This window comes from Cavia porcellus, unplaced genomic scaffold, assembly GCF_034190915.1.
Source record: "Cavia porcellus strain 051 isolate PalLab524CR breed Dunkin Hartley unplaced genomic scaffold, mCavPor4.1 scaffold_7, whole genome shotgun sequence".
In the NCBI taxonomy this organism is placed as follows: Eukaryota; Metazoa; Chordata; class Mammalia; order Rodentia; family Caviidae; genus Cavia; species Cavia porcellus.
In genome coordinates, this window is record NW_026947490.1 from 18,274,483 (window position 1) to 18,290,238 (window position 15,756).

General features: G+C 42.4%; 2 protein-coding genes across 2 annotated transcripts; both read right to left on the reverse strand.

Annotated features, from left to right (window-relative positions):
• On the reverse strand, window positions 1-3,580 carry LOC134476799 (paired-like homeodomain transcription factor LEUTX). Its single transcript, XM_063252457.1, has 3 exons — window positions 3,565-3,580; window positions 1,345-1,496; window positions 1-393 (listed from the first exon to the last, which is right to left on the reverse strand). Exons 1-3 carry the CDS (start codon window positions 3,578-3,580, stop codon window positions 1-3), a joined length of 561 nt encoding a protein of 186 aa, XP_063108527.1.
• Window positions 3,581-10,221: 6,641 nt separating this feature from the next.
• On the reverse strand, window positions 10,222-13,782 carry LOC134476801 (paired-like homeodomain transcription factor LEUTX). Its single transcript, XM_063252458.1, has 3 exons — window positions 13,767-13,782; window positions 11,567-11,718; window positions 10,222-10,614 (listed from the first exon to the last, which is right to left on the reverse strand). Exons 1-3 carry the CDS (start codon window positions 13,780-13,782, stop codon window positions 10,222-10,224), a joined length of 561 nt encoding a protein of 186 aa, XP_063108528.1.
• Window positions 13,783-15,756: the final 1,974 nt, after the last annotated feature.

Consider the following 15,756-nt stretch of genomic DNA (forward strand, 5'->3'; position numbering starts at 1 on the left):
TCACTGCAGGCAGCCTGGGGGGAGGTATATATCTAGACTGCTGGGATCATCTTCCCCAGGCAGATAATAGATTTCTATAAGTTTATCTGTGTCATCAATGTCAAAATCTTCGACGTAGACGACGTGTCCCTGAGTTCCATCAGGTTGACTTTGGAATGACGAACCAAACACAGAGGCTCTGTGTCTTCTACTGATATCTTTCTCAAAACGCTCTGCTCGGTCACAGACATGGTCATCTGAAATGGAAGATATCGGTGAACAACTTGCAACAGGACTTTGTAGGACGTGCTCCTTCTTTTCTGAAGAGGTCTGCGTGGATGTTCCGGGCAAAGAAGCTAGCTTCGTTTTTAGCTGATCTTTCTTCCGTTTGCTACGCTGGTTCTTAAACCAGATCTACAGGGAAGAGAGAAGCAGTTCAATAAATGGGTATGAACCCAAAGCTTTATTTTCCTGTTCCCTAGGATGTGAGGTTTTTGGGTCAGAAAGGTGATCTCCAATTGCTGTGGACTGATCTGAACAGGGGAAGTACTTTGTATCCTGTGCTGGTCTGGTTCCGGGAGGGTAAAGGGGTGGGGGGTATTGGGTTTTACTGGCAATGCGTAGAGTAGGAAGGGGCAAACTCTCAATGCCGGAGGGCTAAACAAAGGGTGCTGCGTGTAGTTCTGCATTAGTGGTTGCTCCAAATTTTGCAAGAATACATTGCAATGACTGAGAGCAAGGAATGGGAATGGAGCTTGGGTTGCTTCAGCTCCATGAAGGGATTTTGCCCTCACTACCTTGAGAAAGGCTAGGAAGACATCAGAATGAATTTGAATGTTCTGACTGAGCAGTATCTAGATATCTACCCGCTGTGTTTGTATAAAGACTCACTGGGTTTGGTGTTTCTCTTCTAAGGAATGGTATGGAGAGGAAGTCCACTTTAAGATGTGAAGCCTGATGAGAAGTAATTTGTACTCAGAACGTGGGCTTGGGAGGGACTAACTCCCAGCTCCAGGAAGTGCCTCAATTCTTGAGCACTAGGTTGCCCATTACAAGAGTGTGCTGCTAATCGGAAAACAACCCAAAGGGCAAGATCTCAGATCCAGATTCAAAGGGTCCCAGGCAGTGTGCTGTGGATCAGTTAAAATCTGGCCCTTGCACTTATTACTTGAGGAAGACAAGTCTTTTGGGTCAGCCTCAGTCTGCCTCCAAAAGTGAACATGGGTGAAGTGAAACTATGCCATATTTCACCGCTGTCCAAACGCACTGCACCTGGCAAAGTATGGGACTTGTATGCTGGTGGTTGAAAGCGTGTGGCTTTCTGGGTCAGGTGTACCACCTAGAGACACACACTCAGGTACTTACTTTTATCACCGTTTCATCAACATTGATTTTTGTAGCTAATTCTTTTGTAACATCGTGCCCTGGATGATTGTTCTTCTCAAAGGCACTCAGCAGTACTGAGCGTTGGGATGGGGTAAAGTCAGTTCGTGGCTTGCGCCTGTATTCTATCTTGTCTGCAGAGGGAAGAGACAAAGACTTGCATGAAAGCACTATCCACACGGAAAGGGCAAAAGCATGTGTTGTAATCATACCCAAATGTGCATTTCATGCTTGGCCCAAAGAGTTCACCCATGGAACCACATTCCTCTCTAGCTCCAGGTACCCTGTTTCTTAATGGGAGACAATACAGCATTGGGGTAAGAGTGACAGTAGACTCAGGGTTTCACAATGCTCAAGCAGTACTTGAGACCCTGGTACACTCAGCATTCAGACTCAGAGGTGCTTTCAGACCCTAAAGAGCTGGCTACTGATTTGGTCATTTCTTCGTGGGATCTGTGTGGCTAGCAGCTAAGAAGCAGAATGCATGCTGATTCTCTCCTCTACTGGCTCTGTCATTTAGAGACCTGCTCCCCTCATCGTTTGCTTCTGTCTCTCTAGGGTAAAATGGTGCCACATAAATCGTAGACATTGCAAAGTTGTGAATTTCCAAAGAAGTAAGTTTAGTGTACAGTATTTGTGCAGAATAGGAGATTATACTATGGTTTCAAACATCTAATACCTTCTTACCCAGTAATACTTAATGTTATGGCAATCCATATTCCATGGTCTCTTCTATTTATAAAAGACTTTGTTTTCCCACATTGCTAAGCGGGCACACACAAACTCAAACCCACGCCTTCATGCATCCACACACACACTGCACCCAAACTGCCAACATGCTGCCTAATTCTCCGTCAGTGAACACAAATGATCCAATACATAGATTTTTTACAATCTTTTTAACAATTGGCATCGAAATCACAACCTCGCTCTGGCCAGGCAAGCACTGGGCCACTGAGCTGAATCCCCAGGACCACAGAGTTTTACAAAAACATTTTTCCGTTCCTGTCTGACGAAAGAGGGCATTGTTGAAAATTTTGAAGCATGGTATTCAAGGAGTGACAGAGACAGAGATAGATAGAGCAAACTAGAGCTCGAGACAGAAAAAGTAAAACTGAGCAGGAAAAGGAGGGTGGCAGCAGGATAAACTCTAAGTTTATTAAATAAATGGCCAGGGGTTTAGCTCAGTCACATAAGCGTCTGTCTGGCAAGTATGAGGTCCTCAGTTTGATCACGCTACCACACCACAAAAGAAAAAGCAAAAACAAACACTCCAACATTAAATTGTTAGTGTCATATTACTAGAATATATTGCACACATATATCTAGAATGCCTTGAAAATACAGAAAATCAGATGGGGCATGTATCCTTGGAAATGAGTACAAAATAGAAGATGTGGAAATGATATCAACCAAAGTACTGCAAATCTGCGCATAGTGGTGCACACCTGTAATCCCAGCCTGCCTGGGCCAAAACAGTGAATTCAAGGCCAACTTGGACTAAGCAGTAAGACCTTCCCTCCAAGGGGCCAGTGATTTAGCTGGGCGGCCCAAGTGCTCCTTTGGGAAACACAAGAATTGAACTTCCATCCCTGCTACAAAAAAAAAAAAAAAAAAAAAAAAAACAAAAAAAAAAAAACAGAAACAGCAACAAAAGAACTCTATCCCTAATCACATGAGAAAAATCCAAAAGCAAACCAAACCAACAAGAAAACCCCTCAAAAATAAAAATTATTGGTGTATGTGGTAGCCCATTCTTCTAATTCGAACACTTAAGAGCCTGAGGCAGAAGGATCCGTGCGAGTTCCAGGTTTGCTGGGCTATGGAACCAAGTTAAGGGCAAGCCTATCTAGAGAGTGAGATCCTGACTCCAAAGAAACAAAGATTCTCCAAAGCAAAAATATACGTTTTAACAAGTCTTATAAATACAATGCTCAATAACGTTGATTAGTTTGACAACTTCAAACTTTAAAATACATAGACTATAGAATTATACGGAAATAAACAAACCTGCAAGCAGGTATCTGCAACAAACCTAACATATCAACTTCCAATGTGTAGAGGGCGACAAAGATTATTCTACTCAGCCCCTGGAGAAAAAATTCATGGAGCCCAGGAACCACCACAAAGTCCTTGCATCTCTCCCAGGGTTCCCCCACTCTCAGCCCCTCAGCTCCACCTTCCCAGAATGCCTCGACTTACCTGGTTTCCTGGACATGGCAGCTGCAAGACAGTGCTAGCGCATGACCAACTGTACCACCTATGGCTCCTCAGTTTACCTGCCTGAAGCCTTGGGCTGCCTGGCTTAAATAGTGTGTTGAGGTAGCCACACCCCCTCCTTAATCCACCCTACACATTCCAGGCCCAATTTATCCATAATCCAAGTGAGAGAGTGTGTGTGTGTGTGTGTGTGTGTGTGTGTGTGTGTGTGTGTCTGTGTGTGTGTGTGTGTTTGTTTGTCTGTGTGTGTGTCTCTGTCTGTTGGTCACTCTGGATGTCTCCAAACCGAGGCCACTGATGGTGAACTTTTAAGATTGAAGTCTCCAACTTCAGTTTCAACGCCACTTATTTATGTCGAACCACTAACACTAGCATGACCCTGGAATGCTCTGCTGCTGGGGCAATGCTACTGTGACTTGGCTAGCCAGGGACAGAGAGCTTTGCAGGGCTCCTGTGTCCTGAGTGCCCCAAGGTCACCACCACTGACCTAGGCTGGGTCTGCTGTTGGGCCAGGTGATGAAAGTGAAGGGTGATTGGAAACGGATTCCTAGCAGGGTGGTGCCATGCACACCTATAATCTCAGCATATGAGAGGCTGAGGCAAGAGGATAGCCTACAGTTCGAGGCAAGCCTGAGCTACAAAACTATTATCTGTTTCAAACAATACAAAAAAACAGGTGTACGAAACAAAGAGAGAAAGAAAGAAAGAAAGAAAGACACACAGACACACAGATAGAAAGAAAGAAAGAAAGAAAGAAAGAGACAAAGAAAGAAAGATAGAAAGAAAGAAAGAAACGAAGGATGAAAGATACAAAAAACCAATCCAAAGCAAAAAATTCCTGACCTGATATAGTAGAGGAATCCTTAGGAAAATCAGGTACACAGAAAAGAGACAAAATGTACCAAACTTTCACTGGGGACAAATGAGTCAATCAACATGATGCTGAGAAAATCTGTGGATCTGTGACCGGGAAGGGGAGGGCGTGAAACCCTACAGGGTGGGCTAGAGGGGCACTTGCGCTGCTGAGACCTGCTCCCCCTCCCCTGGGACCTGGAAAGCCCTCCACAACCAACCTGGCTGGCAAAGAAACTACATACAGTTGTCCTGGAAGATCTGCACAGAGGACCCAGTAGTGTAAGTTAAGGAGCTTGGATTGTGGCCATTTGGGAGGCCAGGTTGAGGCAACTTCAGGCTGTTTTTCTCTGTTTCATTTTCTGGCTCTGGGAGTGAAAGCCAGGGACATCACACTGAGATGTACAGCATCTGCCCATTTTTATTTTTACTTTTAGTTAGGGTCTCCTTCAATTGCTAAATGCCCGACCTGGTCTCAAACTTGGGGTCCTGTGGCCTGAACCTCTGCAAGTTCTAGGATTGCAAGCATGGGCCACACATCCACATTGCATTTTTTAACAGATTTAACCAAGTCTATTCTCTCTCTGTCCCTGTCTCTCTCTCTGTGTCTGAGTTTGTCTCTCTCTGTCTCTCTCTCTCTCTCTCTCTCTCTCTCTCTCTCTGTCTCTGTCTCTGTCTCTCTCTCTCTCTCTGTCTCTCTCTCTCTCTCTCTTTCTCTCTCTGTCTAATGAGGACATAGCAAAGCGGATCAGATAAGAACAATGCAAGTAACACAGCATTTCACAATAAGACAACCCCTGATTAACAGTAACTACCATAATGTCTCTTTCTTTGAAATAGTTGAGCATAGCTTCATATACGATAGAATCAAGCATAACAAAACAATATAAAACAATTCAAAAGAATGAAAGCATTACAGGGCTTTCAGAACCCAATTTTAGAAAACCAACAATGGATACAATATTATCTCATTTTCCATAGGAAAATTGTTTGTACTATCACACATAATATCCAATAACATATAACAGGACAGTACCAAAGGCAAACGAAAAACGAAAACTTGGTAGGACTTCAGACTAAGATGATTCTAAGTCCACTCTGACGATTCTAATGTCTTCTTTTCTATGAAAGAGCTCTTTCTACTATCACAGATAATAAAATCAAACAACCTAGGATAAAACCACTCCAATGAATCAATGGAGACATGATAAGGTTTCAGAACAGTGTAATGGGAATCAAGATTACTCTATGCTCTTATGTACTGTTACATTTTCTTAAACCCGGGAGAGTATAAGGTATTTATAAGTGTGAGTTTGATTTATTTCGCTTATCAGTATGGTTTCTAGTTGCATCCATGTTTTTCAAAATATTTCAATATTATCAGTTTTTTTTAAAAAATTTACTCAAAGAGAAATAAACCCAAACAGTAAAAGGGTATCAGTAATACAAAATTTCAAAAAAATAAACCATAAGAAATCACTCACTAATAGATTACATATCGTCATCTTAGAAATAGTTGTTCAAGTTACAAAATAGAAGCCTACAAAGTGGCATTCAGTGAGACTGCAAACTGGTGTGTTCAATGATTCAACAAATACTTAGTAATATGATCATCTGTTTTACACATCTAAACACACTTGCATTTGCATCCTTTAGAGGACTTTCTTTTCCTCTCTTTTTAGCAATATCAATTTCACATTTTGGGTTTTATTGATCCCTCAGTTCGTAGTACTTTTTTGGAAGAGAATAAAACCAATTGTGACAAAACAAAGAGAATCAGTCAAAACAAAGGATGGACATAGTATATGATCTAAAAACAGAATACAAGGTAATCAACAATGGTTACTATAATGCCTCTTGCTACCATAAAATTATTGACTATAGCATCAGGTATAAGAAACCTGAACAAAACAGTACAGAACAAAACTAATAAAACGGAAACATTGGAGACATTACGCGAATTCAAAGGAACCTAATAGTCAAACAAGAATGGATATCATAGTGAATCTTATTGCCTTAAAGTAGTTGCCTATACCCTCAAAGTTGATACTATCGAACAGAACAGAATAGAGTAAAATCAGTGAAAGCAGGATGGTGAGAACAATACAGGGATTCATTAAAGATAACAGGAAATCAAAATTATTACTATAATATATCCTGCTAATTGTTTTATTTTTTCCCTTAATTAAAAATAATAATTCACTTAATAAAGGAGGGAGATTGAGGTAAAAGAGGACATAACAACATATCAAGAAGTTCAGAACACAACTGTTTAAGCAACATAGTGTTTCACCACAAGATAACCCGACTTAAGGGGCTGGGGGTTTAGCTCAGTGGCATAAGCGCCTGCCTTGAAAGCAGGCAGTCATGAGTTCGATCCCTGGTACCGATAAAAAGGAAAATGACAAAAAAAAAAAAAAAGATAACCCGACATAATAGTAGTTACCGTACGGTTTCTTTCCTTGAAATATTTGATTATAACTTCGTACACTATAGTATCAAACATATCAAGACAGTGCGAAACCATTCAAGAGGCTTCAAGTATTACAGGGTATTTAGAACCAGCTAACACAAAAGAAACAATAGTTTCTATATTATCTCTTTGCCTATAAAAGATTTTGTTTATACTATCATATACAATAAACTCCAATAAGATTCAGTGGAGACAGAAGCAAAACAGTCTGATGGGATTTTAAAACAAGATGATAGGAAATCACCTCGAGCTATTACAATGTCTTGTTTTCTTCAAAATGCCTGTACACACCATCACAGACAATACACTCAAACAGCCCACAATAAAAACATTACAGTTAAGGAGTGATGACTTTATAAGTCTTCAAAGCCGTATAATGGGGATTCATGATCACCACATACTTTTACGTATTTATCCCATTTCTTACACTAGGGAAACTATTCGGTATTCACACACGTGAGTTTGATTTGTTTCACTCAAGAGTATGTTCTCAAGCTGTTCCCATTTATTTATAAATATCTCAATGTGATTCTTCTTTATGGCTGAGTAGTGCTCAACTGGATAAAAAGAGTGGAGGAACCCAGAAAAAGAAGTGAAAACTTTAGTGAAGAATATAAAAAAAATCTAGAAAACATGAACCAGATTCAAAGAGATTATCAGGAAACTAAAACATCCATTGAAAGATGGCGATATTCCTTACCAAAAACTAAAGTCAGATTTTAAAAAGTTGAAGCTGGATTTGCACTGTGTGATCAGCGAAAGAAAAATCCCCTAAAAATAATAAGGAACCAAGAAGTAAGAGCACAAAGGCTGGAAGGCAGCACGTGGACCTATACCCTAAGAATTTCAAATAATCAGCAAAGAAGAAGGAGTAAAGAGAAAAGAAATACAAAAGCTATTCACTGAAAACATTAAGGAAAGCTTGCCAAGCATCAGAAAAGGAAATAATATTCAGATATATGAGGCATGCAGAACTCCAGCCAGCCAAAACAAAAACATATTTACACTCAGATATATAAAAGTCAAGATCCCAGAATTGATCACAACAACAGAATATTAAAAGCGGACAGAGAAAACAAACACAACACACATAAAGGAAATCTCATCAAAATCATGAAAGACTTCTTAACACAAAGTATCAAGTCAGAAAGAGCATAGCATGGAGCCACGTATTCCAAGCTCGGAAGGAAAATAACCTGCAAGCCACACGGATGTGCCCTGCAAAACTGTCTCTCAAATTTAATGGACATACAAGATGTTTCCATGACTCAAAGGAAATGTGGGAGTTGGTGACCACCAATCCACCCTACTAAATTACTGAAGGACATCCTAGACAGACAAAAACATCACCAGGATTCCTGCAAGAGTGACAGAAAGACCTCAATGAACGGGGCAGACAGCGGAATGAAGGAGAAAAGTAGACAACCAATGGCAGAGAAATAGCAAAGCAGAAATGTGGCAGAGAAAGTTGACTATAATCTCCAACATAGATGGCCTTGATACACTAACAAAAAGAAAAACAGGCAGAGTAGATCAGGAGATAGGGTCCATGGAGTTGCTCTAAGTAGGAAATATAATCTGCCTGGAAGAGGGTTAATGAACTGACAGTCAAAAAGTGAAAACAACGCTCTATTTGACTGGAAACCAGAGCGTAACAGGCACACCAGTTCCAGTGCCTGAAGAGAGGTTGGAAAGTCATGACACTTCTCTGCAGTGGAGACTTAAGCAGCTTAAATGATGGAAAACCTTGAGGCTTTTCAGCCTCAAGGTCAAAAGTTGAGAAGAAACGGATTAGAGGTGAAAGGTCCAACTCTGGCTCCTCTTTCTTTGACCCCATCACAGTCACATCCCAGTCTCCTTGATGAGACAGAGGAGTGGCAGAACAGTCAGTCTATCTGGGATGGAAGGTTGATTGTAAAGTGACAGATCATGGACCAGTTACTTGGCAGTGGACGCTTTCTCTGATGTAAAACAACTAATGAGAAATTCCTGCTTCATAGGATATTCTCAGGGCCAGAAGGTAAGACAGAGCTAAAACCTTGATCCTGATTACAGACATTTAGAAATCCTCAGAGCGCTTGCCTGTTGGAAGGGAAGGCACCTTTCTGGATTACTACACAGTAATCACGTTGTAACATCTAAAAATGTTAAAATGAGATCCAACAACGTTGCTCAGTAACAGTCTTCATGATTAGCATACGCAAGACACCAGGTTCTATCGCTAACAGCTCATATGCTCCTAGACAGTCCAGCTAAGATCGCTCTGAATTGTACACTGCACACGCTCCTGCTAAAGGTCCTATGCAGTGATGCTGTGCTACTGCCCCGGCATTCATTTACACATGGTCACAGTTGTGAAACAAAATTGTACAGTATGACTGCAACAGTCATGCTCACGTACACGCATCTCGGTTATCTGCCCACCTCCTAAGGAAGCTGCATCCTCTCAATGAGATTCACATTCAGCTGGACAATCCAGGTCCGAATACGGGACCATGCTGGCCATACATGAACATGTCCTACCCATAAAGACACCTTACATCACATCCCCAGTGTCACTCTGTTCCACACAAGCACCTCTGCCAACAGAAGATGTACCACGGAAATGATCCTGTTTGGCTCTCCTAAAAGCTGGCATGTTCTCCCATCTTTCATTTCACTCAGGACCAGAGGAGGCAGTGCCATTTCATTCCACCTGATACCTCACTATTGCTGTCTGCCTCTGCAGAGATTAGCTAACTCCTCTTTAAGGAAACAAGTGTCTTTCCTTGCAACACTTATCTGAAATATTCTCAGCAACCAGCATGAGCCGGGAGTGTAAGTTCTTCTGATTTGCACTTTCTTCAAAATGAGATTCCTTCCCAGCAAGATGGCACTACAGTAAGGGTGTCTTGCTTTCAATGAGAGCCTAGGCCTTTCCTGCCTGTTGCATGTAACTATTTTCTCAGGCAGTATTGGTAGGGGCCCTCTAGAACTGTTTGTCATTGTATGCAGAGAGAATCCATGCACGTGATATTCAATGCACTTAGGGGTGAGGGAGAATCAGGAATCTAAATTTCCCCATGCTGCTGATTTCCTTCCCAAGCGGAGTGTTCAGGGTACTGAAAAGATTGGAGGGGGAATACAAAACACTCGGAAACAGGCAACATTCACAGTGAGATGGCTATTTTATTGCCTTCTGTGAAATGACAAGTCCTCAAAGCTCTGCTGCAAAAAATGGAAATCAGTTGGGAACCATGCTTGAAAATGGAGGCTTGTGTCCAAAGTTGTGGGTGTCATGAGTCACTCTGCCCATCAGCACCATGCTCACTTCTTCACTGCAGGCAGCCTGGGGGGAGGTATATATCTAGACTGCTGGGATCATCTTCCCCAGGCAGATAATACATTTCTATAAGTTTATCTGTGTCATCAATGTCAAAATCTTCGACGTAGACGACGTGTCCCTGAGTTCCATCAGGTTGACTTTGGAATGACGAACCAAACACAGAGGCTCCGTGTCTTCTACTGATATCTTTCTCAAAACGCTCTGCTCGGTCACAGACATGGTCATCTGAAATGGAAGATATCGGTGAACAACTTGCAACAGGACTTTGTAGGACGTGCTCCTTCTTTTCTGAAGAGGTCTGCGTGGATGTTCCGGGCAAAGAAGCTAGCTTCAGTTTTAGCTGATCTTTCTTCCGTTTGCTACGCTGGTTCTTAAACCAGATCTACAGGGAAGAGAGAAGCAGTTCAATAAATGGGTATGAACCCAAAGCTTTATTTTCCTGTTCCCTAGGATGTGAGATTTTTGGGTCAGAAAGGTGATCTCCAATTGCTGTGGACTGATCTGAACAGGGGAAGTACTTTGTATCCTGTGCTGTTCTGGTTCCGGGAGGGTAAAGGGGGGGAGGGCAATTGGGTTTTACTGGCAATGCGTAGAGTAGGAAGGGGCAAACTCTCAATGCCGGAGGGTTAAACAAAGGGTGCTGCGTGTAGTTCTGCATTAGTGGTTGCTCCAAATTTTGCAAGAATACATTGCAATGACTGAGAGCAAGGAATGGGAATGGAGCTTGGGTTGCTTCAGCTCCATGAAGGGATTTTGCCCTCGCTACCTTGAGAAAGGCTAGGAAGACATCAGAATGAATTTGAATGTTCTGACTGAGCAGTATCTAGATATCTACCCGCTGTGTTTGTATAAAGACTCACTGGGTTTGGTGTTTCTCTTCTAAGGAATGGTATGGAGAGGAAGTCCACTTTAAGATGTGAAGCCTGATGAGAAGTAATTTGTACTCAGAACGTGGGCTTGGGAGGGACTAACTCCCAGCTCCAGGAAGTGCCTCAATTCTTGAGCACTAGGTTGCCCATTACAAGAGTGTGCTGCTAATCGGAAAACAACCCAAAGGGCAAGATCTCAGATCCAGATTCAAAGGGTCCCAGGCAGTGTGCTGTGGATCAGTTAAAATCTGGCCCTTGCACTTATTACTTGAGGAAGACAAGTCTTTTGGGTCAGCCTCAGTCTGCCTCCAAAAGTGAACATGGGTGAAGTGAAACTATGCCATATTTCACCGCTGTCCAAACGCACTGCACCTGGCAAAGTATGGGACTTGTATGCTGGTGGTTGAAAGCGTGTGGCTTTCTGGGTCAGGTGTACCACCTAGAGACACACACTCAGGTACTTACTTTTATCACCGTTTCATCAACATTGATTTTTGTAGCTAATTCTTTTGTAACATCGTGCCCTGGATGATTGTTCTTCTCAAAGGCACTCAGCAGTACTGAGCGTTGGGATGGGGTAAAGTCAGTTCGTGGCTTGCGCCTGTATTCTATCTTGTCTGCGGAGGGAAGAGACAAAGACTTGCATGAAAGCACTATCCACACGGAAAGGGCAAAAGCATGTGTTATAATCATACCCAAATGTGCATTTCATGCTTGGCCCAAAGAGTTCACCCATGGAACCACATTCCTCTCTAGCTCCAGGTACCCTGTTTCTTAATGGGAGAGAATACAGCATTGGGGTAAGAGTAACAGTAGACTCAGGGTTTCACAATGCTCAAGCAGTACTTGAGACCCTGGTACACTCAGCATTCAGACTCAGAGGTGCTTTCAGACCCTAAAGAGCTGGCTACTGATTTGGTCATTTCTTCGTGGGATCTGTGTGGCTAGCAGCTAAGAAGCAGAATGCATGCTGATTCTCTCCTCTACTGGCTCTGTCATTTAGAGACCTGCTCCCCTCATCGTTTGCTTCTGTTTCTCTAGGGTAAAATGGTGCCACATAAATCGTAGACATTGCAAAGTTGTGAATTTCCAAAGAAGTAAGTTTAGTGTACAGTATTTGTGCAGAATAGGAGATTATACTATGGTTTCAAACATCTAATACCTTCTTACCCAGTAATACTTAATGTTATGGCAATCCATATTCCATGGTCTCTTCTATTTATAAGAGACTTTGTTTTCCCACATTGCTAAGCGGGCACACACAAACTCAAACCCACGCCTTCATGCATCCACACACACACTGCACCCAAACTGCCAACATGCTGCCTAATTCTCCGTCAGTGAACATAAATGATCCAATACATAGATTTTTTACAATCTTTTTAACAATTGGCATCGAAATCACAACCTCGCTCTGGCCAGGCAAGCACTGGGCCACTGAGCTGAATCCCCAGGACCACAGAGTTTTACAAAAACATTTTTCCGTTCCTGTCTGACGAAAGAGGGCATTGTTGAAAATTTTGAAGCATGGTATTCAAGGAGTGACAGAGACAGAGATAGATAGAGCAAACTAGAGCTCGAGACAGAAAAAGTAAAACTGAGCAGGAAAAGGAGGGTGGCAGCAGGATAAACTCTAAGTTTATTAAATAAATGGCCAGGGGTTTAGCTCAGTCACATAAGCGTCTGTCTGGCAAGTATGAGGTCCTCAGTTTGATCACGCTACCACACCACAAAAGAAAAAGCAAAAACAAACACTCCAACATTAAATTGTCAGTGTCAGATTACTAGAATATATTGCACACATATATCTAGAATGCCTTGAAAATACAGAAAATCAGATGGGGCATGTGTCCTTGGAAATGAGTACAAAATAGAAGATTTGGAAATGATATCAACCAAAGTACTGCAAATCTGCGCATAGTGGTGCACACCTGTAATCCCAGCCTGCCTGGGCCAAAACAGTGAATTCAAGGCCAACTTGGACTAAGCAGTAAGACCCTCCCTCCAAGGGGCCAGTGATTTAGCTGGGCGGCCCAAGGGCTCCTTTGGGAAACACAAGAATTGAACTTCCATCACTGCTACAAAACAAAAAAAAAAAAAAACAGAAACAGCAACAAAAGAACTCTATCCCTAATCACACGAGAAAAATCCAAAAGCAAACCAAACCAACAAGAAAACCCCTCAAAAATAAAAATTATTGGTGTATGTGGTAGCCCATTCTTCTAATTCGAACACTTAAGAGCCTGAGGCAGAAGGATCCGTGCGAGTTCCAGGTCTGCTGGGCTATGGAACCAAGTTAAGGGCAAGCCTATCTAGAGAGTGAGATCCTGACTCCAAAGAAACAAAGATTCTCCAAAGCAAAAATATACGTTTTAACAAGTCTTATAAATACAATGCTCAATAACGTTGATTAGTTTGACAACTTCAAACTTTAAAATACATAGACTATAGAATTATACGGAAATAAACAAACCTGCAAGCAGGTATCTGCAACACACCTAACATATCAACTTTCAATGTGTAGAGGGCGACAAAGATTATTCTACTCAGCCCCTGGAGAAAAAATTCATGGAGCCCGGGAACCACCACAAAGTCTTTGCATCTCTCCCAGGGTTCCCCCACTACCAGCCCCTCAGCTCCAACTTCCCAGAATGCCTCGACTTACCTGGTTTGCTGGACATGGCAGCTGCAAGACAGTGTTAGGGCACGACCAACTGTATCACCTATGGCTCCTCAGTTTACTGGCCTGAAGCCTTGGGCTGCCTGGCTTAAATAGTGTGTTGAGGTAGCCACACCCCCTCCTTAATCCACCCTACACATTCCAGGCCCAATTTATCCATAATCCAAGTGAGAGTGTGTGTGTGTGTGTGTGTGTGTGTGTGTGTGTGTGTGTCTGTGTGTGTGTGTGTGTTTGTTTGTCTGTGTGTGTGTCTCTGTCTGTTGGTCACTCTGGATGTCTCCAAACCGAGGCCACTGATGGTGAACTTTTAAGATTGAAGTCTCCAACTGCAGTTTCAACCCCACTTATTTATGTCGAACCACTAACACTAGCATGACCCTGGAATGCTCTGCTGCTGGGGCAATGCTACTGTGACTTGGCTAGCCAGGGACAGAGAGCTTTGCAGGGCTCCTGTGTCCTGAGTGCCCCAAGGTCACCACCACTGACCTAGGCTGGGTCTGCTGTTGTGCCAGGTGATGAAAGTGAAGGGTGATTGGAAACGGATTCCTAGCAGGGTGGTGCCGTGCACACCTATAATCTCAGCATATGAGAGGCTGAGGCAAGAGGATAGCCTACAGTTTGAGGCAAGCCTGAGCTACAAAACTATTATCTGTTTCAAACAATACAAAAAAACAGGTGTACGAAACAAAGAGAGAAAGAAAGAAAGAAAGAAAGACACACAGACACACAGATAGAAAGAAAGAAAGAAAGAGACAAAGAAAGAAAGATAGAAAGAAAGAAAGAAATGAAGGAAGAAAGATACAAAAAACCAATCCAAAGCAAAAAATTCCTGACCTGATATAGTAGAGGAATCCTTAGGAAAATCAGGTACACAGAAAAGAGACAAAATGTACCAAACTTTCACTGGGGACAAATGAGTCAATCAACATGATGCTGAGAAAATCTGTGGATCTGTGACCGGGAAGGGGAGGGCGTGAAACCCTACAGGGTGGGCTAGAGGGGCACTTGCGCTGCTGAGACCTGCTCCCCCTCCCCTGGGACCTGGAAAGCCCTCCACAACCAACCTGGCTGGCAAAGAAACTACATACAGTTGTCCTGGAAGATCTGCACAGAGGACCCAGTAGTGTAAGTTAAGGAGCTTGGATTGTGGCCATTTGGGAGGCCAGGTTGAGGCAACTTCAGGCTGTTTTTCTCTGTTTAATTTTCTGGCTCTGGGAGTGAAAGCCAGGGACATCACACTGAGATGTACAGCATCTGCCCATTTTTATTTTTACTTTTAGTTAGGGTCTCCTTCAATTGCTAAATGCCCGACCTGGTCTCAAACTTGGGGTCCTGTGGCCTCAACCTCTGCGAGTTCTAGGATTGCAAGCATGGGCCACACATCCACATTGCATTTTTTAACAGATTTAACCAAGTCTATTCTCTCTCTGTCTCTGTCTCTCTCTCTGTGTCTGAGTTTGAGTCTCTCTGTCTCTCTCTCTCTCTCTCTCTCTCTCTCTCTCTCTCTCTCTCTCTGTCTCTCTCTCTCTCTGTCTCTCTCTCTCTCTCTTTCTCTCTCTGTCTAATGAGGACATAGCAAAGCGGATCAGATAAGAACAATGCAAGTAACACAGCATTTCACAATAAGACAACCCCTGATTAACAGTAACTACCATAATGTCTCTTTCTTTGAAATAGTTGAGCATAGCTTCATATACGATAGAATCAAGCATAACAAATCAATATAAAACAATTCAAAAGAATGTAAGCATTACAGGGCTTTCAGAACCCAATTTTAGAAAACCAACAATGGATACAATATTATCTCATTTTCCATAGGAAAATTGTTTGTACTATCACACATAATATCCAATAACATATAACAGGACAGTACCAAAGGCAAACGAAAAACGAAAACTTGGTAGGACTTCAGACTAAGATGATTCTAAGTCCACTCTGACGATTCTAATGTCTTCTTTTCTATGAAAGAGCTCTT